General features: G+C 45.5%; 1 protein-coding gene across 4 annotated transcripts in view; it reads right to left on the bottom strand.

The window, feature by feature from the left end:
- Window positions 1-27,258, bottom strand: part of pkn1b (protein kinase N1b) — a 30,223-nt gene extending 2,965 nt beyond the window's left edge. The window contains exons 1-16 of one of the 4 annotated variants that reach the window (XM_071531220.1): window positions 26,716-27,258; window positions 11,286-11,586; window positions 10,890-11,035; window positions 10,218-10,338; window positions 8,823-8,968; window positions 7,760-7,973; window positions 7,197-7,391; window positions 6,742-6,851; window positions 5,732-5,875; window positions 5,302-5,377; window positions 3,815-3,956; window positions 3,037-3,124; window positions 1,840-1,928; window positions 1,223-1,295; window positions 474-565; window positions 181-357 (exon numbers count right to left, since the gene is read on the bottom strand). In XM_071531220.1, the coding sequence (XP_071387321.1) occupies window positions 181-357; window positions 474-565; window positions 1,223-1,295; window positions 1,840-1,928; window positions 3,037-3,124; window positions 3,815-3,956; window positions 5,302-5,377; window positions 5,732-5,875; window positions 6,742-6,851; window positions 7,197-7,391; window positions 7,760-7,973; window positions 8,823-8,968; window positions 10,218-10,338; window positions 10,890-11,035; window positions 11,286-11,586; window positions 26,716-26,742 (2,141 nt within the window). In that variant the 5' untranslated portion in view covers window positions 26,743-27,258. Of the gene's footprint in view, window positions 1-180; window positions 358-473; window positions 566-1,222; window positions 1,296-1,839; window positions 1,929-3,026; window positions 3,125-3,814; window positions 3,957-5,301; window positions 5,378-5,731; window positions 5,876-6,741; window positions 6,852-7,196; window positions 7,392-7,759; window positions 7,974-8,822; window positions 8,969-10,217; window positions 10,339-10,889; window positions 11,036-11,285; window positions 11,587-13,619; window positions 13,736-15,551; window positions 15,631-26,715 lie in introns of those variants that run through there. The other 3 variants (XM_071531218.1, XM_071531216.1, XM_071531217.1) reach the window with 3 other exon arrangements.
- Window positions 27,259-27,897: the final 639 nt, after the last annotated feature.

Raw genomic sequence — 27,897 nt, forward strand, 5'->3', positions numbered from 1 at the left:
GGTGCAAAAGACTGTGGACATATATAGACAGCATTTTCATTCTTCTATGAACATACATAACTAAGGAGGACAGGTCACACACAAAATCCTCACGTGTTCAGTGTCCAGTTCCATTTTACTTCTCTTTAACACACACACACACACACACACACACACACACACACACCCTGTGGCACTCACACAGCGCGCGGCTCAGTGAAGACGTCGGCGTGTATGTGCATCATGAGGTCTCCCCCTGCCGTGTACTCCATGACAAAACACACGTGTTCTGGCGTCTGGAAGCACGCAAACAGGTTGACCAGGAAGGGGTGGTGGGACCCGTTGACGGTCTCGAAGATCCGCTTCTCACACATCAGACTGGAGAGGGAGAGAGAGACTGATTACCAAGTGATTAGAAAGAGAGAGACGCCTCAGCAGAGTCTTTAGTCAAGGTCTCTGAGTGTGATGAAATACAGTTACAGAAATACAGTTACCTTTCCACTTCGTCTCGCGCTACAATGTCTCCCTTTTTCAGGGCTTTGATGGCGTACAGACTGCCTGTCCTCTTGTAGTCTGACAGCAACACCTGAAGAATCCAACAGAAGCTTCATCAGTCAATGACGGTTTTGAATTCTAAAATGTAAATGTGGACCAATTACAGTAAAGTCACAAGGAAACAACATTTCGATGGTAGTCTTGAGCTGTCACAAATTTTGGATTCTCCAAAATTAATAAATTCCAGCCACTGCGACCACAACCATGCATCTTAGGAAAAGGGAACAGGATTTTCGGGGGTGAACACACAAAAATGCACCACCATACCATGTGGCTGCTCGTGTCACTTTGAAAGTGGTGAAGCTGCAGGTTTTATATGATGAAAGGCAGAGTGGGGAGATTTTTCAAAAATCTGTGACGGTATTATTGGCTGGGATTTTTATGTGCACCTTCTGGTATGCCATGCAGTAACCTCTAAAAAAAAAAAGCAATTTTCCAAGTAGTAACTTTGATCTCAAAATTCTAGAAAGCAAAAATGTTGTACTTTTTTGGCATTTATTTTGAAATAGGTGTTATGTTATGATATTAAGAATTAGCGAACAGGGTGAAAAGGTCATTTTTCATTTCACTGTGACTTAAAAATCTACTGAAGAGAGCTATTCTCCTCTGGCATAAGGCAGATATGTCTCTTAGATCAACAGCGTATGGGTTTGGTTCATCCTGTGAGGAACAGTGAACAATACAATACCTTCCCAAAGTGGCCCCTGCCGAGCACCGCTATCAGCTTGAAGTCCTGCAGGCAGAGAGGGCCTTTGCTTGGTCTGACACACACATGGAGAGAGAGAGAGAGAGAGAGAGAGAGAGAGAGAGAGAGAGAGAGAGAGAGAGAGATTGATTATAGGCAGTGCATGTAATATAATGGAACATGACATGTGATACTTAGTGTCCATCATCCAGTAAACAACATATACACCTTCATGCCATGCTTCCATAGCATTCATATAGTGTTTTGGCATGGAAGCATCAAAAGAGCCAATGCTGGTCACAAAAGTACATTTCAATATATGACTACTAGTGTTACAGTGTTATTCTGTGTTTTGGCACCCAGTACAGCCAAGTGTTTTTCTGTGAAGGGGCATATGCTGTAATCCGCATTAATAATGACTTGGCTTTACTACCAGGTGTTACAAAAAAAAAACACAGGTTACATTACAGGACCATATTGCGTGTGGGTGTGTTTCTGGTGCCATGCTGTGGTGGCCATATTGCGAAGGGATGTGCTCAGGTGTGTGTGTTGTGTGTGTGTGTGTGTGTGTGTGTGTGTAATGTGTGAACACATGGAGAGGGCCCCCAGTGTGTCTCTACCTGCGGATGGAGTTCTGGGACAGCGATCTGGCTGGCGGCTCGTGAACGTGGGCATCCGGAGGGGACAAGGGCTCGATCACCATGGGCGTCTGTTCATGCAGTACGCCACAGAGATGGAGGGAAGGGGGGTTAGTGAGAAACCAATAAAAAAAAATAAAAAAAACAACAACAATAAAATAAATACCAACCAATAAAAACCAATACAAAAAGTTGGGACGGATGCAGAAATACATGTCGAAAAGTAGGCGTGCAAAGAAGAGACGGTCACCGAAAGGAGAAAATAGAAAGAACGTCAGTGTGAGAAACAGGGAAAGAAAAGAGAGAGAGAGGGAAAAATGATGATTCCTAACATCTGCAGTGACCTTCAGTCGAGGCGGGCGGGCAGACAAACAGGCTGCCAGTCATTCTGCAGCTCATCATGCCCAGTTGGCTGGGAGCCTCTTCCCTCCCCGCTCCTCCCCTCTTCATGTCCTCCCCGCTCCCTCGTTACTGTTAATTAGTTCTCTAAAAATCATCGGAGTAATTAATCCCATAATCCTTCAACCCCGTCGACCACGCCATCTGCCACACAGGCCCTCTTTCTCTCCATTTGGTTGTCGGATTCTACTTCTTCTTTCAGCTACATCCATCTCTGTTTCCTTCACTCTCTCTCTTTCCTCCTCAGTCTCCTCTGCCCTCCTCCTCCTCCTCCTCCTCTCCTCTCTTGTTACTCTCGGCCACCCCTCCCCTCCCCTCCCCTCCCCTCCCTTCCTCTCTCTCCCCCCGCATTATCTCCCCGCTCTTCCCCTCGTGCAGATTGTGTTCTACACACTGGGAAACTAACACGGATTTGGCCTGGATCGAGTTAAACCTCCCTCCATCCAATTTAGTCTCATTAAGGCTGTCTTCCTGAGTTTGGAGTTCTCCCTTTCTCTCCCTAATTATTAATTCTCCCTCCCCTCCTATCTCTCTCTCCCCTCAGACCCCACTCTGTCTATCTTGGATTCCTCTGTGGCACACAGTGCAGCGGCCTATGACTGGAGCACTGTTTCCAAGCCAAAGGCTACAGGTAGGAAGTGGGCAAATAGGAATATGATACTGTAAAGATGCCCATCTTTCTCTCTCTCTGAAAATCCGCTGTCTGGCTCCCTGTCTCTTTCCCTCCTGCCAACTCCTCCCTTCCTTTCTCCCCTTCATCCCTCTCTCCCTTTCACTCACCGGAACGGGTGCGTCCACCACATCTCTCTTGATCTCAGCTTTGGGAGGAGAGTCGCTGTCCAGATTCAGCTTCTCCACGGAGATCTCTCTGCAGAAACACACAAAACAGAAGAACAACAAAAAAGGTCAGATCTTGTTGCAGAGGCAAAAAAGAAAAACACTCCTCTGTTTGAAGTGTATATCCAGTGTAAATCATTCATGTCTAAAGAGGCAGTGAAAAGAATAAAAAGGCATGAAAAACAGTTGTGTGTGCTTGATTTGGTGGCATTCATTTCCCCATGCAATTCCATCAGCTTTTCCAAAAAAACACTACATTAAATGAAATGTAATTAAACAAATGCAGGCTTGAAAAAAACATGTTTCTAAATTCATATTCATACTGAATGAAATGAAAAAAACAACAACCTTAAAGTAATGTGGTCAAAGTGGTCAAAAACCAAACCAAATTATAGGCATGAATAATCAACAAGCGCATACCAGTCAATGAACTGAAACCTACATTTTTAACATTAGCATTTGTTTACTTTTTTAACGGCTACAACACCTAACTTTATCCGAGGGGTTGAGAGAGCATGCTGTGTTGTTTCAACTCAAAAGTTAAAGTTAAATTAAAGTTAAGATTATCATTTTAATCCACATTAGAAAACTGTAGGCTCATCAGAATCTGGGCCTGCATGACTGGGCTGCATCACAACATTGTTAAGACCTCTAACACTGAATTAGATTCCATGATTTAAGACATTTTTAAGACTTTTCCAGGCCTGCAGGAATTACATACCCTGTGCTGTGTGTGAGTGTGTTGCTTGTGAAACTGGGTGTGTATGCAGGTGTGTTGTTTCCGCTGGGGATGGCGTTCCTCAGCAGGCGGAGCCAGGTGGCGATGTCAACGTTCATCTGACGAGCTCGCAGGAAAGCCTTGCCTGGAACAAACACAGCCCAATATAACTGGATGGACAACAGGGAAAACAGCAACACAGTGGGTGCTGCTACTACGTCGTGTTTTTTCTGTTTTGAGAAAATTTAGGAACAATAACAAAGAGGGAACAATAAATTACCTTACAGTTTACATTTACCTTACATTTTACATTTTATGTTTATGTATTATTTCATTCATTTATATACAGACCTCAAATCTTGATGAATTTAAGTCACACTGCACACACAATAGGGTCTCTAGTAGCTTCAACAGTTAAATGACGTGACCAGACAGCATTACATGAACTGGGTCAGTATTAACTCTATGCATTTCCAGTATGCAGTAGTTATAATCCCAGTTCCAGAAAATGACGGAAGCCATTAACTCTTAATCTACAGCACATTGCATTGCACTTACTACACTAAATGTGTTTGACTGGTTGATTGACTGAGTGCTGCTCCTGTCCCACAGGTAGATGGCGTGACAGAGCACAGACTGATCAAGTGGTCTGTTAAACCAGACTGTCATGGATCTTAAAATGTGGGATTGGTATGGACACAAACACCCTACATACACATTGCTGCTGTCTTGTAATGTCCTACTTGAATTGATTGAATTATGTGCTAGATATTATGACCAGGGTTCCCACATTCAAATTCAATATTTTTTTAAATAACTTTCAAGGTGTTGTTTGCTGAAATTCACAGACTCAATATTGTCATGTTTTGGGCAAAGACACGACATTGGTTAAAGGTAGAAATCATAGAGGCCTCATTTTTAATTCATGGCATTGTCATGAGATCATGGCAAAATCACGTTTTCAAACTGCTGCTATATCAACACAAATCTCCATCAGAGGGTTTTCCTGAGGATGTGAGGCATCAATGCTAGGATGGAGAAAGGGCCAGAGAGCTGAGGCATACTGATGAATTTGAGTGCTTTCAAGGCCATCCACTCATCTTCAAAAACTTTGAAGTCCTCATATTATATTTCTCAAATCCACAAACACACTTTCAAAGCCTGCGGGAACCCTGCATGCTGGTCAGGCCTCTGAAAACATTTTTCAATTCCAGAAAAGCTGAGGAAAGCAGTGCGATATACTGTACCTGACTCAGTTTCAGGTCAGAGGATGTATTATTGTATTATTGTGTGTGTTGTACAGTAAAAGGAGGAGAACTGGGACAGAGACAAGGAGCCGCTGTGGAGTGCTGTGTGTTACAAGTGTGAACCCCGAGGAAACTGGAGTACAGAGAAGCATGTGACTTCAAGTAAAAAAACTCTCTCTCTCTCTCTCTCTCTCTCTCTCTCTCTCTCTGCAGCTTCCTGTTAAACCATGAATGCTGCTTTACCGTGCTGTTTAGAGAAGACTTTCTTCTGCCTCTGGAGTCTTGGGCCTCGCTCTATGACTGGGTTGAAGAAGGTCACCTGAAACACAAATATTATGTTAACATGCGTCTTACACATTTTTACTTGGTTATAATACATGTGCATAAGAGTGCATGTATGTGTACACTGTATGCATGTGTGTAATATGTGTGTTTGTGTATGTGCGTGTGTGGCTGTGCATAGTATGTGTGTGTGTGTATGCAAATGCAGGCATAGGAAACTGAGTGAGAAGCACTGAAATTTCTGACACTTAAAGTAAATGTTAGTGTAGATTCATGCATGGGATTGAGAATCTAACATTCTGCCCAATCGCACTCATCGGCTGGGCTAGTGCTTCCTTTTCTTTATCTTAATTTCATTCCGTGTGTGTATGTATGTGTGTGTATGGTGTACCTCAGCAAGCAGCAGCCCCTGTGGCTCCAGCTCCAGCTGGACTTGGTGTCTCTGGTTGTCCAGGAACTCCTCCAGCTTCAGGTACTTGAGAGCACACAGGGAGCGGTAATCCCTCCAGTACACCGCTATTTCCATCTCCCTGGACTGGGAGACACAACATGCCAGGGATGGAACACGAGGATTTTGGTCACGAGTCCAGCAACAATATTTTTAGATTTCAAAACCATCTCTGTTAAACCTGATTCAAATTCTGTTTACTGAGGACAACTTGTCACCAGCTTAGACAATGTGAGCCACAGGGTTAATTACTACATTCTACAACTGCATTCTTATGAATACAGGTAACAACAGCTTCTATTCAATCTTCTCATTATCATTAGTTTTTTTACCTTTTTATATCAATATCAAATTAATTGTGGTACCTTGCTCTAATTACCGGAAACAAATTAGACCATGGTGGAGACGATTGTATTCTCTATCTCATGCCAGTGGTATTGTTAGTGTTAGTGTTTCATAAAATTAATGTACTTGTCTGCCCTCCCCCTCCCTGGCATTCCTCTGCATGCATTTGTTTTCTCTGTCTCTTCATTAGTGAAGAGGATAAACATGTTAGAAGTGATTTCCATCACTTGCCATCGGCCTTTCACTCGTTCCACCATCTGCCACTGTGAGAAACTCTGAAAGCTTCAGGTCTGTTTGTGCTGGAAGAACAGTGGACTTCTTCTTATTTTGTGCTGTAAAGCAATACAGCAATTTTCTCGCAAAATCCGACCCAGTGGCACACAATGTAAAAAGCAGCATAGTGGCTGGATGCCAGGCTTCTGGGTAATGATTTCATTGGTTTATGGTAATTACACTATTGTCTTAATGTGGTAGTACCTTTAAATCTCTGTTTCTTCAGAGACTGGGGATATTTTTATGATAAAACATGAAAATCCAAACCCCTCCCTTTGTGTTGTTTACATTGTATTGTCTTGTGTTGTGTAGTTTTGAACTGTGCTGTGTCTTACCCGCTCCAGTTCCACAGTGAAGGTCTGGTCCCACGCCTGCTCTCCAACTGTCTTCCAGCAGGTCTGTCCCACCACTGTGTTCTCCAGCTTCAGCACTGCGCTCACTTCCGCTGCACAACACACACACAAAGGCATGTAAACACTGAGCGTAGAAACATATTAGGCCTTATTGATTTCACCAATGGAATTCATTTTAATCATGACAGGCAGATGAATAGAGGAGTGAGGCTGAAGAGGGACTTTTGATCCTTGAGTCAGTTAAGACTTGGATTGTGTAAAACCGGTGCAGCTCAACATTAGAAAGGTGGTGCTAATAATTTCTGCACTCCGTACAGTAAGACTCTGCCTCTAGGAAAGGTATAGATACTACTACACCTACTGTTACTGTTACTGTATAGGCACTAGCATGTATATAGATATCTGTGAAGGCACACCCATTGAAAACGCACACTTACAGGAGAGCTCGTCGGTCTTGCCGGGGATCTTGAGGCTCATACTGCTGGTGCTGCGGCTGTAGAGGCCGCTCAGTTTGAAGGAGGAGCGTCCGTCTCCCGGAGAGTAAGAGGGGAGAACCAGCGGAGTCCCTCTGCTCCGTCCCGGGACGACCTCCAGCAGCCCCACACAGCCCAGCAGGCGCACCTGGAGAGAACCTGGAGAGGAACATCCTCCTTATTAAAAGTTCAAAGTGGGTTCATACAGATCCAGGCGTGAAAGGCAGAAATCTAGAAAATACGCTGCCGTGTGAAAAACAAGAAATCAAAACTAAACACACACATGCACACACTCATACACATACATATGCAGGAAAGTATATCAAAAACCAAGGGACAACATCCACCCCTCCACACTAATTCCCTGAGAGAGAGAGAGAGAGAGAGAGAGCGAGAGAGAGAGAGAGAGAGACACAGAGACAGAGACAAAGACAAAGACATTCAAGACATTCAATATTCCCACAGCTCACAATAACAAACGGACCACGTCCAAAACAGAGATACGCTCCCACAGTTCCTGTGTTTACCTGTGAGCGGCGAGGGTTTACTGAGGGTGCTGTACTGGTTGTGGACGTAGGGGGTGCCGTGTCGGCAGCTGAAGGCTGACGAGGAGGCCAGGACCAGCTCCTCCTTGATGAGGCAGGCTTTGGGATGGTCCTCCGGCAGCTCCAGCAGCCTGTGCTCCAGAGAGCCCCGCAGCAGGTCCAGACGCTGGGACGACTCACTCAGACCACACTGGGCCTGAAACAGAGCGGAGATTCATCAGACTGTCAGCGAGTTCATGTGCGTCTTCTCTGGACCGTTCTAATCCCCATAGAGTGGAGACGGAGACATGATGATGGATAGAGATAGGCGAGTGTTCCTGTGTGTTTACTGTTCATGAAAGAGGTTATTTTTTACATTGACAGGTAAGATAAGATGAAACTTTATTGATTCCCATGGGGGGAAATGAGGTTATTGCAGCAGCAACAGTAATAGGATTCTGCAGGGGAAAGGAAATTGAATATGAGCACACAACTGGAAAATAAAAAGCGATAATACAATTGTCAAACAATAAAAGGAATAAAATAGAATATTAGCAATTGTGGGGTTATGGAAATGTGTGTCGCTGACAATTTCGTAACGTTAAGTAGACTGCAAATGTGGGAACTATGGGAAAGAAATGGATTACTAGTATTTATGGATTTACTTAGAGTTGTTGTTTACAGATGTTACTAACAACTGCTTTCTTAAATATGAAACATAGATTGCATATGTACTTGTAAGTAATATATATAAGTAAGATAAGTAAATATATGAGTATATGTAAATATAAGCATATATACAAATATTTACCAAATATAAATATAAGTATGTCTAATAACTGTGTTATGAAATGCAAACATGAATAAGTATGTGGTATGAAATAGTAGAATCATTATGAAAACTTGAATATAAATATATGCATGAAACTGAGGAAGCAGTTATGTGAATTTGCAGCAATGTATATGATGTGCAAATGTGCAATAAATCACACATGTATTTGGGTATGGATACTACAGGTAGAGGAACAGTTGAGTAAGGTAATTTAAAGTCATCTTCGGCTCTGACCTCAGCCATGGCCTTCTTGTCCTGGACCTTTCCTGCTCCCAGCAGTCTCAGCATGTTCTTGGCTCCCTCGGCCATAGCGTGCTCCACACGGTAGTGATGCCACAGCTCCTCCACTCGCAGCTCCACCCCACACAGGTCCGGCTTACCTGGGAGGGACAGGGTGTCAGGTTTAGCCAAATGCTATTAAAACACATGAACAACCTAGCAAGCATTTGTCAGACAGCAAAAAATTTCCGTAATACGATAATATGGCATGGAAAAAAACATCAATCAAAATCTGTTTTGGAAACTGTAGATAGAACTGATATCAAAAAGGTATTTAGGTCCCAATGTCATAAACTGATGCAGGGAGCAGCTATGAACAACTACACGTCATCTCCAGTTTCAGATCATCATATTACTGCTGTTGCCTGAAAACCTCGTAATTCCAATTTTGCTGATTTTCATCTTTTCACTTCAGAAGGATTACATGGCTTCTCTATGGGTTAAAAAAATTCTCTGAGCTCTTGTTATGAAACCCTTTTAACACCCATTAGATAATGTCAAAAATGCAATGTCATCAAGTTAAAATCGGGTCTGTTTTTCTTAGTTCCTCAAAAGTTGACATTTTGGGGATGGCAAGTTGGTATTTCCATATTTATTTTGGAGAAGGTTTTCACCCGATAGCAACAATATGTAAAATTGTTATCTGTGTATGTGATGGCATCTTATTTGTTCAAATGCCCATTTTGAAATGCCCTATCACGCTTAATATAACACAATAGTGATTCAACCTATATCCAGTTTGAGTGTGTGTGTCCTATATAAGGGAATGGTTCATGGAACTAGGGAACAGTCATTGGCACAAATGTATTCTTCACCCACAGTGCAGAGTGTGGAGAAACATACAGAATAATGGAGAGAAAAATAGGATCATCCAGGATCATCGTCACTCTTTCTGCTCCCCTCCTGCTTTGTTTCCCTGGCTCTCCTCTCTTTCATCTCCTATTCCCTCCTTTCCTCCACTTCACCCTGTCATCTGTGGCTCATTCCTTTCAGTCTGTCTCCCTTCCTGACTCCCTGCATCTGTCCCGCTCTCTCCCTAACCTCTGGTAAATGAGGCATGGCTTTTAGTTGTTGGGCAACATCAAGGGGATGTAGGAACATCAATAAGGCCCTAACCTGAGGGAGGCAGAGGGCCGTAATGGACAAAGTGTGCCTGTGTTTGTGTGTGTGGGAGTGCGTGAGTGGGTGTGTTTGACCGGAAGACTTTCTACTGTGCAGTTCTGAAGCAGGAATTGATCCATTACCACCCGCTTCATAAAAAATGTAACGCTTATAAAGTGAGACATTGACAGATGGGATGAAAGAGGAACTGAGCGATGAGTGAGGAAAAAACCAACACACGATAGGCACCTTGGTTGTCCTCAGACTGCTCCGTGGCCTGCATGGCCTTTCGGATCTGCATGCGGATGATGTCAATCTTAGTCTTGCTGTCCTGCAGCATCTGCTGAGCTGACTGGAGCAGCTTCTTGTCCTGCGGGGGGCAAGCAGAGAGGAGAAGAGAGGGAGTATGACAGCAAAAGGCAAAAGCATTAGCAGCACATTACCAGTAACCTTTATCACTTTAAAAACTCTTTCCACAGAATTCAGTTGATTGAGTAAGAGAGGATGCTTTGTGGCAGGAGCACAGAGGGGAAACAGCAGATTTCAAGAAGAAAATGCAGAGGTTACTAAACTATCTTCTCTTGAAATATTTCTAGGAAAGACGGATAACATTTACGTCATTTACATTAGAGTTGCTAAAAGATATGAGGTTAACTGTGTGCTCTCCTCAACTGTATATGTATGATTTTATTTTAGCTCATTTTCAGCAGCGGTTCTTGGAGCAGGTTGGTATAAATACATGAGGGTGAGGGTATGGAGGTTGAATCGTCAATCATTTGATGACTAGGCAGGTTACGCCATTCTATACACCTATTCTTAATTTCCTAGCTCAACCCCAATCATTTAGAAGTTCAGTATTTTCCAATACGATGTTGTAATAGATGCTAAAGTGAATGCAGGACAGTTGGCCCAGTCCAGTACCTTGGTAGATCCATTGGCGTAGATGGGAATCATATTCTCTGCTCCCTGTTTGACCTTCAGCTCGATGTTTAGCTGCCGCTCCAATGCAGCGATGCGATGCTGATTGGCCGACATCCGATTGGCCGCTCCCGGAGACTGAGGGGCATCTAGGCGGGGGGGGGTTAAAGGTCAAGTTAATGATTATCCCGATAATAATAGCTGTGTCTTAATCAGTTGGTACATCATAGTTGTAGTCTGGTAATACCTAACAAAGCAAACTGGAAGTGGATTGTTTCACACAGTCTAGTACTGGTGAAAGTATGTAATGACAAAGACATGGCTGCTCCAAAAAGGATTACCACACTCCACCATGGCACCAGACAAAAAACCCCCAAACCATTTCTCCACGGCAGCTACCTTTGTTGTCGTCGTGGCCCTTGACCACGATGTGCGCGTCCAGCTCCTGCAGCTGAGCGTGGAGGGAGTCCAGCTTGCGTTTGGAGCTGCGGAGCTGGGAGTCCACCTGCTGGGCGTTCCTCTTGTCGGTGGTGGCCCTGCGCAGGTTCTCCGCCCCCTCCTTGATCTTCAGCTCCTTGCGGATCTCCCTGCGGATCCTCTCGCGGTGCTCGTCCAGCCGCTGCTGCACGCTGGAGTCGGAGAAGTCCGAGCTCTGGTCCAGGCCGAGCTGCTGGAGCACCGACAGCCCGCCGGGATCGCTCTGGGACAGGGGGGAGGGAGGGAGGGGAGAGGAGGAGGAGGAGGAAGGGGGTGTTGGGGGCGAGGAAAAGGTCAGGTGGAGGAGGATGAGGAAGTAGAGGAGGAGAAGATGAGGAGGAGTTGGGGGAGAAAGGATAGTTGGTTAGGTATACTTTATTTCTTGTCAAATTTGCAGCGCTACAGTCTTTTATTTCACATCACGACGAGAGCATGTTGTGACATTTCAAAAGAGACCTTGGGTCAAGTGCTCAAACAAAAAGAGACGATTGTCCAAAATAGCACTGCCAAAAACAATCGCTAAAAAACAGCTAAACTGGCACACATTATTTGAGGGAGAGAATTTAAGTGAAAGCGAATACTCAAAAGAGAAGATAGAGAGAGAGACAAATATATGGACAGGATGTTCTCATTTGCAGGAGAGAGGCACATTATGAGAGCCGAATGAGCAGCAGAGAGAAAGAGAAACTGAAATCTCCAGCTGTGTCCCGCTGAGCCGAGGTTAAGAGAGACAAAGCAGGTAGCAGCGGTTCTGAGGGAGCGTGGCGGTGCGGGAGGGACGGAGGGGGAAAACAGCCGTTTCCGAGTGAATCCTGAACGTCTGAAGCCTGCCGAGCCGGAGACTGCGAGGGAGCATCAAAGCGGAGGGAGCGTTTAAGTGAGTGGAGGGCTGAGTGCTCACATCACCTCCCCTACTGATCAATGCTAACCGGATTACAGCAGATTAGAACAGCTTTAATAGAGACTAAAATCAATCAGGGCCTTGTGTGCTCCTGGCTGGTGTACATACACAAGCTAGAGCATATGTGCAAATGCAAACATAGATATTCAAAGATGCACTCTCTCTCTTTTACACACACACACACACACACACACACACACAAACTGAGCACACATTGGCACTTGTGCATGCAATGCTAGCACCCTCATTCAACGTTGTGACAGTGCACTAGATCTCATCAGACACACACACACACATCACACAGGCCATGGATACGGACTGTCCCCTCCCCTATGCCGGAGTATAATGACAGGGTGCTGAGGGCCATTCACTGTACCAGCCAGCCAGCCATTCAACCAGCCAGCCAGCCATCCATCTTAGCAGATCTGATTACAACTTCTTAGGTCTCTGTGTCCATCCAGCAGCATGCAGGCCAGAGCTAGAGCCGGCCCAGCTCTACACTCATTAAAACCATAATCCATCTGCAACACAATACAGTACAACAGTCAGGCTCGGCCCCAGCGGTCGACCAAACCGCATGGCACAGGCCCAACACTTGCAGGGTTTTAACTGCTAGTTACATGCAACGTTATGCGCGGGAGGCGGCCATTGCGCAACTCTGAAGCAATGTAATCGCCATAAGCCGAAATGTTTCAACAAGGTCATGAAGCTGAATACAATTGCTATGTTTGCAGGCCGGTATATTTTTTTTTGCGAGGAGTGGGGAGTTTGGTCTGGAAGACAACTTAGGCACAACGGTTACTAGTTTATCTAGTTTATCTCTTTAAAATAGTAAACAGATACAGGCTGACAGACAGGAACAATCACACACAAATACACACACAGACACACACACACACACACAGTCACACACATCCCCCTTGATGCAGCAGGCCTGAGATAAGGAGGCTCTCAGTGAAGAAAAGCCAAGAAGTGAGCAGCAGCAGCAGCAGCAGCAGCAGCAGCAGCAGCAGGGCCACAGCCATTCAAGGCAGAGGCAGCGATACACCATGAGCGGCAGGAAGGGAGAGTTTGCGCCGTGACGCACTCCTATACAACACAATACGATTTAATCCCTGGTGCTTAACAACAAAAGAAAACCTGGAGCGAGGTGTAAGACCACTCACACAGCAGGGTGAACTCACAGCGGCGGACTGAAACAACGGCTCAGACGTGAGTCACTGTCAGAAATTAGATGTTTTTACAGGAAGTGAACGAGGAAGCCAGCAGAAAAAGAGAGGGGCCGTATTAATGGATAGAAGAAAAAAAAAAGCAACGCAAAGATGGCCGTGTTTGCTCTGGCCACAGTTGCCTACCGAAGGCTCCGTGTCGCCCTGCTCGCTGTGTAGAGAAGAGTCTGTGGATTGATCCGCTGGCCAGTCCTCCATCACTTCCTCACTGGCCATGTTTGGCCCTGGTCTTCGCTCCCAACCCCCTCCCCCCCCCTCTGTCCCCTGTCTCACACACACACACACTCAGCACCAACAGCACCGCCGCTCAGACAACACAGAGAGCTATTCCTGCCTCCTCAAATCCAGGATGTCCTTCCCGCCAGGAATCAAAAGCCAGTCTAAATCCGGAGCGAGTGAGCGAGGCGGAGGAGAGGAAGAGAGAACAGCACAGACTGAGCCCCACCTCGCTGCTTCCTGTTCTGCTCTCTGCCAGATAGAGAGAGACTGAGGCGTCATGCACTCTGTACAGACAGACACACACACCACACACACACACACACACACAAGGGTGGTTTTGTAAGTGAGAGAGCTCACAGCCACACTGTTTCCTGCTGCTGGGTCTCCAAAGCTGAGAGACAGGCTGTTGTGATAGATCATATTAAATGTTCCGATCATAGTAAATCCACTTGCAGACCCTGTATGTGTGTGTGAGGAGTCTGTGTGTGTGTGGGGGAATGTGTGCATGTTTGTGTGTGTGCACGCTACATACATGTATTTTTGCCTGTGTTTGTGTGCATGTTTATGAGTGTATGTGTGCATGCGCATGTACGTATGTGTGTCTTTTTTTGTTTTTATATGCGGGCCGACGTGTGGACACTATGTGTAGAAGAAGAAGAGTGACAGAGTGAGAGAAGCAAATAATGACACAGAGTGGTGAATTGACAAAATGAGGCAAGCTGACTGGAGGGGTCAAAGGTCAAAACATAGCCACAGATAGATAGGCCTTGACACTTAAACAAATGATGGGATTATAAAAAAGACAGGGATTTTGTTTGTCAGTAAAATAAAATAAAAAATCTAATTCATAAGAAGTAACATACATGTAACCCGTAAATGCCATAAAAACTATATTGTAAAAAGATGATTTGTGTTGATTTGTGTTGATTCTGTGCTTTTTAACAGACAAGGCAAAGCATGGAGCATCTCTGTATTGTGGCTCGTACCATCACTATTATGTCCTCCTGATTTAACACCAGGCCATATGGAGATGAACCACACACAGAGAGGAAGAGACGGACATTTGCTCGTTGCCCAGAACAGCAAACTGGAAGCAGGACAGAACTTTTGGAGAGTGAGAGAGAGAGAGAGAGAGAGAGAGAGACAGACAGAGAGAGAGAGAGAGAGAGAAAAGAAAGAAAGAAAGAAAATGTCCACAATGCAGGAAAAGGAATGGGGCGGGTGCAAATAAAGTGCATATGAAAGAATAAATCCAGAGGGGAGGGGAACGAGGAGAGCTTTCACCCATGAGAGATAAACAAGCAGAGATTACAGAGCCGTGGCACTGACTGATCACAGACCAGCAGCCTGTCCCGGTGGCTACTGACAGTCCCATAGCTGTCTGACTCCTGTCCTCCTCTTGTCAGAGAGTGACACGTGGGTCACGGGTTTATCTGAGTCAGACACTCAGCAGTGCGGGGTCACTGACCCGCCGAGCCCTCGCTGTGTGGCAGATGGCCCTCTCCGCCTCTCTATCTGTGTCTCTCCCTATCTTACCACGCACACACACGCATACACAAAAGCACACACACTCACAGACAGAGAAGATGAGAGACAAACACACACAGACACACGTTCAGAGGCGCCAGCGCTGCAAAGCACATCTTGCCTTTCTTATTTTCCCTTATGGTCATAGGGGAATAGGAAGTGAAATACCATGAAGTTATGTCAAAATCAAGTTAGGCACCGTTGGGTCAAATCGAGGTAAAATCCAACCCTGCTGCTTTTGCTTAGCATCATTTTGAAAATATATACTGTATATATCTCCTATATCTGTGAGGAGATAAAATAGTCCCTTACCAAGCAGCTCGGACTCCCAGCTCTTCCTGTGCGATGTGGACTGGCGGCTGTGCTGACAGCAGCCCCCATCCATCCATACTGTCTCCCAGCTTTATGACTCTGGGTGTGCTATCAGCACTGAAGCCAATGTAACGTAAATATGCTGCAAAAACGCAAACATTTGAATCCAAACCGTCTTGCTGATTGTGTTTATGAGACTGATAGTGAACTAGCTGCATGTGTCATGACTCTTGTACGCTGCGACTGACCACAGTATCAGGAACTAAAAAGATCACATCAACTTATACATAGAGCTCTTAAAGTTACAGCAGCATCTCGCCCTGTTTACCTGTTGAGGACTGAATTAGAACAAATATGTATTACGTAATGAAAAGGATTAATATTATGATTTTTAGGATTAAAATGATTTTAGGATGGGTCAACTGAGAGCATACACCTCATGAAGGTCTGCTAGGCAAATGATTACATAGTACATGACTTCGTGTACTGTTGGCCTATGTTCAATTTGCATCCTGAAAATATAGCAGAAGACATACTGTAGCTATTGTTGTTTATAGAGACACACTTCTTATATCCTGTATGTGTCTACAGATGAGTATAATTGCATATGACTATGTATAAAGCATAGCCATATTGTCTTTTATACACTGCTACAGCCTGCTGCTTGTACTTCTTTTCACTATGCCTGACTTATTTTTTATTGCCAGTTTTTAGCTGCATGTCACAGCATGTCGGCATGCTGTTTTGTCTTGTTTGGATGATTGCTGGAGCATGAAACAAAACAATTTTCTGTCCAAACAATATTGTCTTCATTGTCATTCTCAGTCTCACCTCCTCAGTGCCATCCTCTCTCGCTGCTCCCCCTTCCGTCTTCCCTTCCCTGCGTTTCCCTCCCTCTGCACCTTCCATAAGCCTGTCTCTTTTCCCTCATTTCCTCTCTCTTTCCTCCTTCTCTTCATCCCCCTGCCTCTCTGTCATGCACCTCCTCTGCTACAAAGGGCGGGTGGCAGAGTTGGGCCCGGTGCTGCCAGTGGGTGAGTGAAAGCCATCCCTTTGATTAAGTTTTAATGGCCCGTCAGCTCATCTCGGCTCGCCTGCGCCTATAAATAGAGATTAAGTCCATTTTGTTGGGGGGGGGAAGCAGAGTGGGGGGGATGCTCTTGTCTATCTGCTCCGGTTGCCAGCCAAACTCGTTCACTTTATTACTCATTCATTCACTCGCTCGCTAACACCTGTGATACGCACACAACAATAACAGTGATGGGGTTCAGGAGGGAAAAGCTTAGTTTCAACCTAATTGTTGTGATGTAGCGATGCCTAAAATAATGATCATTTAATAAATGTCCCCTGTTGAGCTACTGTAAGCCAGACGTTGTGTGGCGAGATATTTTTGGAGGGGAAAGGGGGATTGGCGATTCCTGGAACTCGCTGGTGATGAAAATATGTTTATTATTAGAGGAAGATGTGGATTAAACGGCGTAGCACAAGGTCAGGGGTGAGGTTTAGTGTGTGTGTGCATGTGTGTGAGCGTATGTGTGTGGTATGTGTATGTGTGTGTGTCTGTATATGTACGCACATTTGTGGGCCGTTGTGGCATGTGTGGTCTTGAAGATGCTGTAAGTGCCAGATGTTGTTGGAAACTGCAGGGACAAATGTGACCCAAGGGCCATGTGTGCTCAAGGAAGTGACCGCTGCAGGTGAGAAGAAGGAGAAACGCAGAGGAAAGAAACACATGACCTTTGTGGTCAAAACTTAACGCTCAACATACAGTGAATAGATGGGGGAGAAAGATGGAGAGTGGGAGGGAGGGAGAGAGAGAGAGAGAGAGAGTACAGTGAAGAGTTCTGAATTCTCTTAATAGTGCCATTCATCACTTTTGTGGAGTGTGTGTGTCTCTGTGCGTGTGTGTGTGTGTGTGTGTGTGTGTGTGTGTGTGTGGGCGACAAGTCACACAAATTGAAACATTGAGGAACAGTGCATGTGAGAGAGAGCGCAAGAGAGAGAGACAGAGAGAGAGAGAGAGAGAGAGAATTTGGGAGAAACGTGAGTTGAAATTCTCCTCACATCCTCCCGTCTGCACACAGCCTCATTCAGCAGGCAGCCGGCAGTGGATAGGATTTGGGTTAAGAGGGGGGTGGGTGGGTGGGTGGGGGGGGCGGGGTTGGACAGTGAATTCCAATTAACCCCCCCCCCCCTCCAAACACACACCACCACCCTCTCTCCATGCCTCTACACCATGGTTAACAGCAGACAAATTAAAGAGATACCAGATGAATGACATGAATAATGTACAGGAGCTCAAGCATGCAGGGTGGCACAGACACACACACACACGCACACACACACACACACACGCACATATACACATGGCTACAAACACACGTGCATTAACACACACTAAAGTAGCTGGTTGGTGATGAATAAAACAGCGCAGTAAGGCCATGTCAGCTGGGATGTTGAGAGTGCTAACAGGAGGAAATGTTGCTCCTCATTATGTCAACACAGCAGATCAGAGGGAAGTCTGCACACTACTGACTGTGGAGTTAACTTCAGGACACTGTTACACTCGCTGGCAGCTCGCTGTGTGGAGGGGCGAATGTGGGTAAGTGGGGCAACTTCAGTGTAAGTAAGAGCAGAGTGAAGAACAGAGACTTGATGATGTTGCTGGCAACGCTTCTCAGCAACAAACGGTGCCAGAGAGATCCCGGTTGCAATCTGGTGTGTTTAGGGCAGTTTTTCATTTGCCAAGAAGCCACGATATTACATAATGTATTACATAATGCAATATTCGCATATCAAAGTGGTGGCTCATCAATGACCGCTTCAGAGCGGCTCACGACCCGCTTCAAGGTCCTGATCCACCAGTTGAGAGAAACTAGTTTACAGCGTCTTTCCTTTAACCCACCATGAAGGAGTTAACATCTTACAGAATGTACCTTGGACTGTGTGTGGCCTGTTAATCCCCAAAATCCCACATATTCCAATGGAAATTGTGTTTACCAAATCTCCTTTTCGCAGCGCAACATTGCTGTATATCTGCTGTACTGTACAAGAGCCTGACAAACGCCACTTCTTTTAGCTGTGCTGCATTCTCTTGTCTTCAGTCATATGCATGAGAGAGGAAGATGCTCCAAGTCGGGGTGAATAGGAGAGCGACTGTACTGAAGTATAGAAAGTGTGTCTTGTGTGTGTGCGTGAGCTTTGAGTACTCGTGTGCACATCTGTCTGTGGGTGCACGTCTGTCTGTGTTTCCAAGTGTGTGTGAGACAGTTTGTGTGTGTTCCAACAGTGTCCGTTCCACAGCTGGGGAGGGGCAGATCGGCATGAATGGCATCTTTGTGGAAGAGTCCATCTTCTCAAGAGACTTCGGTAAATGCTTATGTGTTTGTGTTCCCGGCTTTGTCCATTGTGAACTCTGCTGCAACAAATAGCTGCTCTGTTCAGGCCTAAGGCAGCGTTTCCCCCTATGGAGAGCAAAGCCCTATGGTCCACATGTTAAATCTGATTCGGTCATGCAGTGGGAAGCTTGAGAAACATGAGACGGTTGAAAGATGCTGAAACAAACAACAGCCAAAAAAACAAATGACAAAAGAAATTGAGTGAACATTTATTTACTCCAGGGAAGTAAATTCAGCCGGTATATTCACACAGTCAAATATGATCCAAAAAAGGAAGAGCAGACAAGGTCCTTGGACTTGTATCCAATACACACAGCACCACTTTTCTGTGAACGCTCCAGTAGGCATCCACCTGCATACAAAAAAGGCTGCAAACAAAGTTGTTGACCTACAACAGTCACCCTGGATAAGGGCATTACTCAGAGGAGAGTTAATGAGGCGCTTCATGGCTTTACAGTCGCTGCCATGTTAACCACTGTCATGCCCTGGATGTTATTACTCCAGAGCAGGGGGGGGTGGGATGGTAGGAAAATGGAAAAATAAAGAATAAAGAGGAGAGTTGGGAAAACGTAGATATGAGCAGACAGAGAGAGCCATAGAAAGTGTGAGACTTGCACAGTGCCATATGTGACTGAGCCATGATGACTGATGACTGTAGCTGGACCTGTGGTGACTGACGCTCAATCAGATGGTCTGGAGTTTCTGAGGTGGGGATTTTCTGCAGCCGTCCAGCCATCCCATGGTCGATATTAACAGAAAATCCTATACTTCCTCCTTCTACTTATCCCGGCCCACAGAGGGGTAGAGAGAGAGTTAGAGATGGTGTCTGACTGAGAGACACACTGCTTGACTTCCTTACTTTTTTCACAGTAAACACACACACACACACACGCACAGCCGTAGGACGGTGCCAGATACAAAACAAGCGTAAGGCGGGGGGAGTGATTTTCCAGCAGGGCGGTTGAAATCTGCCATAGTTCAGCAATGACTAATGCCCTGCTCAGGCCACTGCACAAGATCTGGTTATACTACAGAAATAAATGAGTCTAATTATGTGTGCACGTGCATGTGCCTCTGTGTGTGCGTGTGTGTAAGAGAGAGAAAGACAGAGGGGAAAAAATGAAAGTGAGAGAGAAAATGTGAGAGAGAGACAGAGTAAGAAAGAGAGAGAGTTGCACTAAGATGCACCAAACATAGATTTTCCAGTGTTGTGTTCCCTCATGGATGTTCCATAATTCAGCGTCTTACAGCCCTGAAATCTCATGGGAATCTGACAGTCTGCAACATGAATGAGCTACAACCGCCACAGGATTTGATCCACTACTACATCCCCTGCTCCCTGGGACGAATCCAAACTCGGATGTTGCGTAAATCATGCGCGGATGTCCACGGGAGATTTTAGCAGAAAATTGACCACAGGCGCTTAAATCTCCGGTTATTAAGATGTCCCCCTAGTGCGCGGACGGCCCGGCTCCTCCTGGTCGCTGGCAGATACCCGGCCGGCCGACATGCTTTACGGCCGGCGCTTTATTCCACTTCCCGACGCGGTCCCAGCTCACCTACGGTACGGGGGTCAGGAGGGGACACACAGGGCACCCGCTATGTAATGGAGTGGTTGGGGATGCATGATGGTAATGGACATGGAAAGCAGATTAAAAATGATTATGGCAGCAGAGCAGAGGGGGGATAAGAGGCCCATTCTATAATGCAGACGATTATCCCTCTTTACTGATGCTGTTGATTACGATAGCGTGGCACCCATAAACAAAGGACAGCAAGGAAAAATAAACAGCGCAAACATTTACAGCTTTTATTTTACTAACAGTGTAATGACTAATGAACATTATGAATAGGACAAGAGTGCACGAGTAAAGGCAACGTCCCAGGCAAAGACTACGGCTACGCATTGAAGTAAAAAAATACAGTTGGAAAAACAGACTCAGGCTCTACTGTATTTCTATATTCAGAAATGCAAGATATTTTATGCCGGATATAATTCACTGTGGCATACTTCGTAATGAGGTGTTGCGCTGTGCCAAAAACAGAGCTAACCCGCAGGGGGATACTCCTAGTCCGACACCTATATTCAGCGTTAGTTACACTGCGGTGATTAATGGGAAGCGAGTGGTACAACTGGGGAGCTAAAATAGCAAGCTGCATTTTGTGACTATCCCCAAACGAGCGCTGTGTTAAAGCAGCGGCACTATGGACTGTAGCTGTGCGGTTCAGAGGAAACCGGAAGGAGAGGACCGGGGCGGCGGTAGTAAAAGATGACAAATCACAAAGCAGCAACCAAGAAGATGACGGGCTATAAACTCAGCCCAATTGGTGGACTGACTCAGTACCAAAACCTCCAGCCATTTACCAGAAAGCAGCTCACTTCTCTTCGTCTCTCTCTCTCTCTCTCTTCCCTCCATCGACGCTGCATCCTACTCGTTTGAGACTATCTGCACTGTACTCTAAATCTCCTGTGCATTGTCGCCAGTGGGGAAAAGAGCATGACTCACAATGGCACTTGGCTGCTATTTGTGCCTCGCTATCCCGCCGTTCCAGCAATTCAGCCTGAGACTCTTTGATAACAACAATGGCTGCAGTTTGAGTTACATTTGGAAGGGTACGGTTGTTCTTGGGCACTGTAGTTCCACCACCATCTCTCTCTCTCTCTCTCTCTCTACCCCTCTCTCTCTCCTTTTAGACTCTCAGGCTCAATAATAATAGCTGTTTTTTTTTCTCTTCCCTGTCTGTCTCACATTTATGGCCCTTGGGCTGACAGAACAGACAGCCCACTGTTGAGGGCGGCATCACGGCCGGCCGGGTCTGTGCTCCCCTTACACCCAACACCGCTCCCGCAACACAACACACGGGCTATCACATGACCTCAGCACTGTGGCGGGGATAACTCATCTCCAATGCCTCAGGTAACCACAATCAGGTCACAGGGCCCAGGTTTCTCTCTCTCTCTCTCTCTCTCTTTCTCTCTCTCCATTTCGGTTTCTCTTCACACTGCATGCTGCAGCCCCACCGGTTGCTCCTTTGCATGCCGTTTTGCTACACAGCTGGAAAGAGTGAAGTGCTGCCACCTCTCTGCTTAGCTGTCTTGCCTTCTTGCTCATACAGGTTGGGTAAGGCAGAAGCAACATTGCAGCCCTACAGTTCTATTCTATTCTATTCTATTACATTCAATTCCTCTGTTCTATTGAGCCTATATATATCTCTTTTTTTTTCTCCCTTATCACTCTGTTCTGACTCGGGGACAAAAGAGTGAATGCGTGACGTACTGCACTGCGAGGCTTTATTCCAAGCAATTTCACAAGCACCGCTGGGTCTATCAGTCCAGCCTCAGCGCCGACTGGGATTACAAAACCGCCGTAGCAACCGATTACCGCCCAGTTCAGCGCAGAGGCAAATACACCGGCTCCTAAATGACTCCCTTCATTCGTGGCCTTCCCTTCCCCGAGTCACACTGAGAGAAGTATTAAGGCTGGATCAAGCACAATATGTTGCTCCCTCAACATAACACTATTTCTCCAACTTGTCCTTCTTAGCAACACATTCTTCAATCCTATAATACCTCAATCCCTTAAAGCCTCACCATGCATCAAAACAACCAGCGGACAAATACCCTAAAGTGAGCTGGCCGCAGCACCGGTTTGGACACAGATAACCAGTGTAACTAGCGGTGCCTCTATCCATCCCCTGGCCAGTCCTCCTGCGGTGCTTCCTTCCTCCTTCTCTTGGTTTGGTAGTAATCATAACTAATCCTCTGAAGGCTCTGGCAGCCTGGCGGAGCTGCACTAGTGGGCGAGTGCCATAGGAACAGCTGGTGCTCAGACTGGCCGGCTGAATGGGACTGGGCTTGGCGAGGGGAGAGGGGGAGCAGGCCATAAGAGACACCTGCAAACACTGGGAGAGCTGGATCCTAGCCTGGAGGCATACCTTGATATTTTGAATTTTTTTCCTGCATTGGCATTTCAGTAAAAAAATAAAAATTCTTGTTCACATTATTAGCATTCCTCAGTGGCACCAATGGGTGCTGCTGGCTGCAGCCTAATGAGCTAGCTTAGGGATAGGAGTGCAGTACCATTGGTTTTACTGAGGAAAGGATATCCCTTTAAAACAGTCACACTGTCTTTGCATTATAGATGTCATGCAGCATACATATTGGTCTGCTGGCCTGTCTGGGAGAGAGATGGATTTCTGCAGACACAGTGTAATCCTGGATTCAGGCGGGAGGGACTGGATGTTGGGGGGTTGTATGTGTGTGTGTGTGTGTGTGTGTGTGTGTGTGCGTGTGAGTGTGTATGGGTGACTGAGGGGACTAATGCCGCCCTCATAGCGGTCAAGACACAGAGACGTCCACAGTCTCCTAATCCTATTATCTATAGCAGTGACAGCTGGAGCACAAGTGTTATTGTGTATGTGCAAGACTTCACTGAACTGCAGCGTTGTGTGTTTGTTCTTCTGAGTTTTTGTAATGTGCAGTGCAACAGGTGTTGCGTGGTGTGAGACTAGTCGCTTTCAGCAGAGTCTGGCTGGGAGCATGTCTGTGTGAGTGAGTGTGTGTGTGTGTGTGTGTGTGTGTTCAGAAGTCTTCAGATGCCATTAAAGAAATGGACCAAGTTGCTTCCACTTTCTTGGCTGATCAATAAAAAGTCATTTGGCCCAGAGAGGAGAAAAGCGCCTCTGCTCCTAACGACTGGGGGGAAGAAGCAGCAGAACTCCTATAGATAATAAAAAAAAACCCCAACAGAAATAAAGAATTCATGAGAGGACACAGCGCACCTCAAAGTGTGCTGCGCCTGCTGCGTTATCGGCTTGGTGCAGAGCTCGCGTCCTCAGCGAGGAGCTTTGATTTGCATTCCTTAAAGCCGTCTAAGGGAGCGGGGGGGGGGGACAAATAAACAGGCAGGCGATCGATACGTGGCGAGAGCGAGGCGCATCGGCGAGGGAGAGGGAGAAACGAGAGAAAAAGAGAGAGAGAGAGTGGAAAAGCACTAAAGAGTTAAGCTACATTTACACTGATGGACTTAGCCCCTGTCCTGTGCACTGGATAATATGGATAATATGTTTGGAAGGGGAGGGGAGGAGGGATGGGAGGAGGGGAGAGGAGGGAGGGGGGCAGAAAGAGAGGGAGAGAGGAGAAAGGGAAAGATGGAGAGTTGCAACAGCCAGATATTTCATAGAAACCGGGGACATGTGCGGCTGTTTGGCTCTGGCGGTCGTCTCCTCTCACGACACGGCCCTTGATGAGGCATTCACAAAGAACTAAAGGGGAAGGGAGCGATCAAGCGAGCTCGATTAGCACACCGCTGTGCCTCGGTCCACTCCGACAGGTTCAGCCCATCATCATTAACCAGCAGGCCCCCCCTTGATCTCAATCAGCCGCCGCTCGCCGCCTGTCTGCTGGCGTACCGCGGGCTGCAGTAATGATGACTGAGCCCTTCACATCGCTCACTCGCTGAATAAATCAGACCACACAGAAATCGCTCAATTACGGCCCAGGCTATGAACTTGGCGTTACTGATTCAGCCATGAGGCCATAAACATGTTTAAGTGTATCATCTACATGTCTGAGAAGTCTAAAATGAATTAGATATTACTCATCAGCTAGTTCAATTCATCTGTTAGATATGAAGCGCTCTACTCCTAAAATGCAATACATTCTATTTTTGAGTTCATTATTCATCAGAAATAGTTTGTAGTTCTTGGTAGAGCACCCAGCCAAATGTTTCATTGTTCAGTATCTCTAGAGTATAAAGGTTACAGTCTGTAAAAGTGTTATCATTTGGTCAATTAAGGACTTAAGTTACCTACTGTCCTTTCGAGTTCCATCATTTCCTTTCATTTTATGGTATCAATCATTTAGTAAGAGGAGGTGTCACTTTTTTTTAAAATGGTGGATATCTACTCAGGCCAACACAACAGTTCTGTGAAAGAGAGATGTTGTGCATCACGGCCCATACTGGCTCTTGATTTGATCCCCTGTTTCGCCTTGTATTGCCCTCAGGCAGAGCACAGCTTTCCAGGAAACACTGAAGGCCCTTCCAATTCATGGAAATACAAACTTCTAAATGTCAAGCAAGAAGTCAAGCAAGAAGTCACAGCCAGTTTCCACTCACAACAGTTTGTTTTTGACAAATTATGCAGCAGTGTCAGAGTGCAAACGGCTTGTGTAAAGGATGGAGTTCAATTTTGAGTAAGCTGAATTCTGAGGAACAGCCCAGGACTATTCCTGATTTCATCTTGACACTTGCTGACCGTTACCTGAACCCACACAGGTTAGCAGTTCCCACGGTGTGCAGGCCTGTGTAGACACAGGACATGTCAGTGGTTTGTGGCTAGAACTGCATGTAGTTACTCTGCTGTTCTATGGTGTATTTATTTCTTCTGTGTGGATCTGTACCCAGTCTAAGTATTTACAATTTACAAAAAAACATATAGTTTACATACACGAGTGGAATAGAGCTTCTTGAAGCTCACTCACTATTTTATCTGTGGAAGTTTAACCTTGTCCCAGAGGTCACTAACCAAAGAGTGATGTGCTGGCCCCTGGCACTCACTCAGCCTTTAATTTTTAACATTTCCCATCTCTTCCGCCGCGTCCCGAGCCGGGCGGAGGTGACACCAGTGTAACTGTAACGTTGTGTAACCCAACCCCCTCTAAATTAGAGCCGTGGTTCTGACACCGTGACACTGTGACACCCTCCACGACTCACCCAAGACTCCACCTAAGGGCAACTACCACAAGGTCAGGTGACCAAAACAACAGAGAAGAAAAATGCTCTTTTGGGAAATCTAATCAGCAGTAACAAGGATTTAGTGGAGGGTAAACCCATGCACCTAAATTCAGTACTCACTTCTATTTAGAATTTAGTTTACCCACTTTTTTAGTCTGGTATAAATCTTTATGTTATTAAGTCACACTACAGACCACAGTAATAAGTATCAAACTGATGTAAATTATATGACAATTTAGCATAAATTAATGCTTTCCTTACAATACAATTGATTTTGTTTACATTGGCGGTGGCTGTTTGCATTATGCTGATCACTGACTGGAGGTCACAGGTTACCCATCTGTTTATTTACTTCTGCATCTCACTGCAGTATTCAACACAAGACGACATATCAGACAGCAAAATATTAAATAGTGAGAAAATGTATGTGCGTTTATCAAAAACATGTGATCAAAAGTTATATTGGATGACTAGAAGCAATCAGTGCTGACTAAAGTGGGTGTAGAGGCTGTAAACAAGGGTGGATCTGCTACTGTTACCAGAGAACAAGATGTGAAGAAGTGAAGGCAGAGGAGCAACATTTTCTGGATGCGGGGTTATGTGGTGTTGGCTGGGTGGCTGAAAATCCACTGTCTCCTGCTTAATCCCACATGTGTAATACTGTACAGTGTGATGCATGTTGTCTAATCCTAAACGTTCCCAAAGTGGGTCCTTCAGTGGGTCCCCATACTGAGGATACAATAATTCACCAGACGTTGAGAGTCAATATGAGAGAATGTATTTATGTTGATCACAGGTTTCCCTCTCTCCATCAAAGGTTTAGACAGTTATGTAATTCTGTACCATGTCAACAAAAATCCCCTCAGATGGGCTCCCGTTTGATCAAATTCAGCACTCTTATCAAATGGGGGCAGGTGGTCTAATGTAGCCTAAATCCTTCACATGAAAAGGTTTGGGAGCCTCTGGACTAATGTGTGCATCAACTGACTGGCGTTAACATGATGGGAAAGCAAAAGTTAGGAAACTTACTTGTAGGTCGTTGTTATTTGCCATCATGTGCCGCGCAGACAACCAATTAGAGGGCGACGCCGGGTAACTTCTTCTAATATTTCTCACACTTGACCGCCGTCAGATCATTGTAGAAAATGCACTTGAAGTCTTCATATGGCTAAATAAAAGCGGCAGCAGCCAAGCGACGGGTGTCCTTATAATTCACAGATGCAGTCGGTAGTCCTGGTGAATGCGCAGTTGGATGCAGCCGGTTGCACGAAAAGAAAATAGATATTTTTTAACATCGTGACGTTTCGGTACAGGGCGCGCGGACAGGTGAAAAGGGGAGATAGGAGTCTCCTTGGAGCGGGATGTCAACTCTTGGATACTCATCTGCTTGCCTGCATCATTCAACGCAGCCTGTCCTGTGATAATCTCCGACCAGCAACTCCAGCAGGATGGCTTCTCATTCTCACTGGACACATTGAGGAAAACAGTCCGGTAACCCGAAACCCGCCGGGATTTCAGACCCAACTCTTCTGGTTATTAGAGGAAAGATGAGGCCGTCTTCCCCGTAGCGGTACAGACACACTGCTCTGCGGAAAGCTGATAGCCGGTGATGCTGGAGGGGGGGCAAGTGTAATGTTAGCTGCAACAAAACACCAGCATTTCCGGTTTCAGCCTTCAAAATAAAACATCGCCTAAAAGTACAAAAGTGAAAAAAGAATGAATTTATCATGGGTGGCCCTGTCGTAAATTAAATTACAATTCCTTAACTTTTCAAAACATACTTTAAACATTATATCTACGCTTATGCACGATGGCATGTATGCATGGCTGCCAAAAATATACAAAGAAATTCTCAAACACCATACTTAAACCATGCAGCTTGTCTGGACAACATGGAGAGTCTACTATATGTTAATTTGAATCAATTTCAGTGTCTTTATTGTTACTAAAGTCTATAGAATGGGAGTTCCTGGGTTCAAGTGGAAGGTATATATTTGGTGTTTGAGAATTTCTTTGTATATTTTTGTCAGCCCTGGGTGTCAGGCCTAATATGCTGTGAAAAGAATATTAAATAAAACATATATTTTAGGCTACAGCTATGTCACTCTATATTTATTGTAATGATTCCACCCAGTGTTGTTTTTATTTTTTGTCATTCTGTACACTCCAGTACCTAATGAGACTTTTTTCCAGGGATGACTAATTTTGTGC

The sequence above is a fragment of the Centroberyx affinis genome, unplaced genomic scaffold (genome assembly GCF_046629955.1).
Source record: "Centroberyx affinis isolate AG114_WGS23_722 - 3 ecotype Tasmania unplaced genomic scaffold, CSIRO-AGI_Caff_v1 ptg002059l_1, whole genome shotgun sequence".
Classification (NCBI taxonomy): Eukaryota; Metazoa; Chordata; class Actinopteri; order Beryciformes; family Berycidae; genus Centroberyx; species Centroberyx affinis.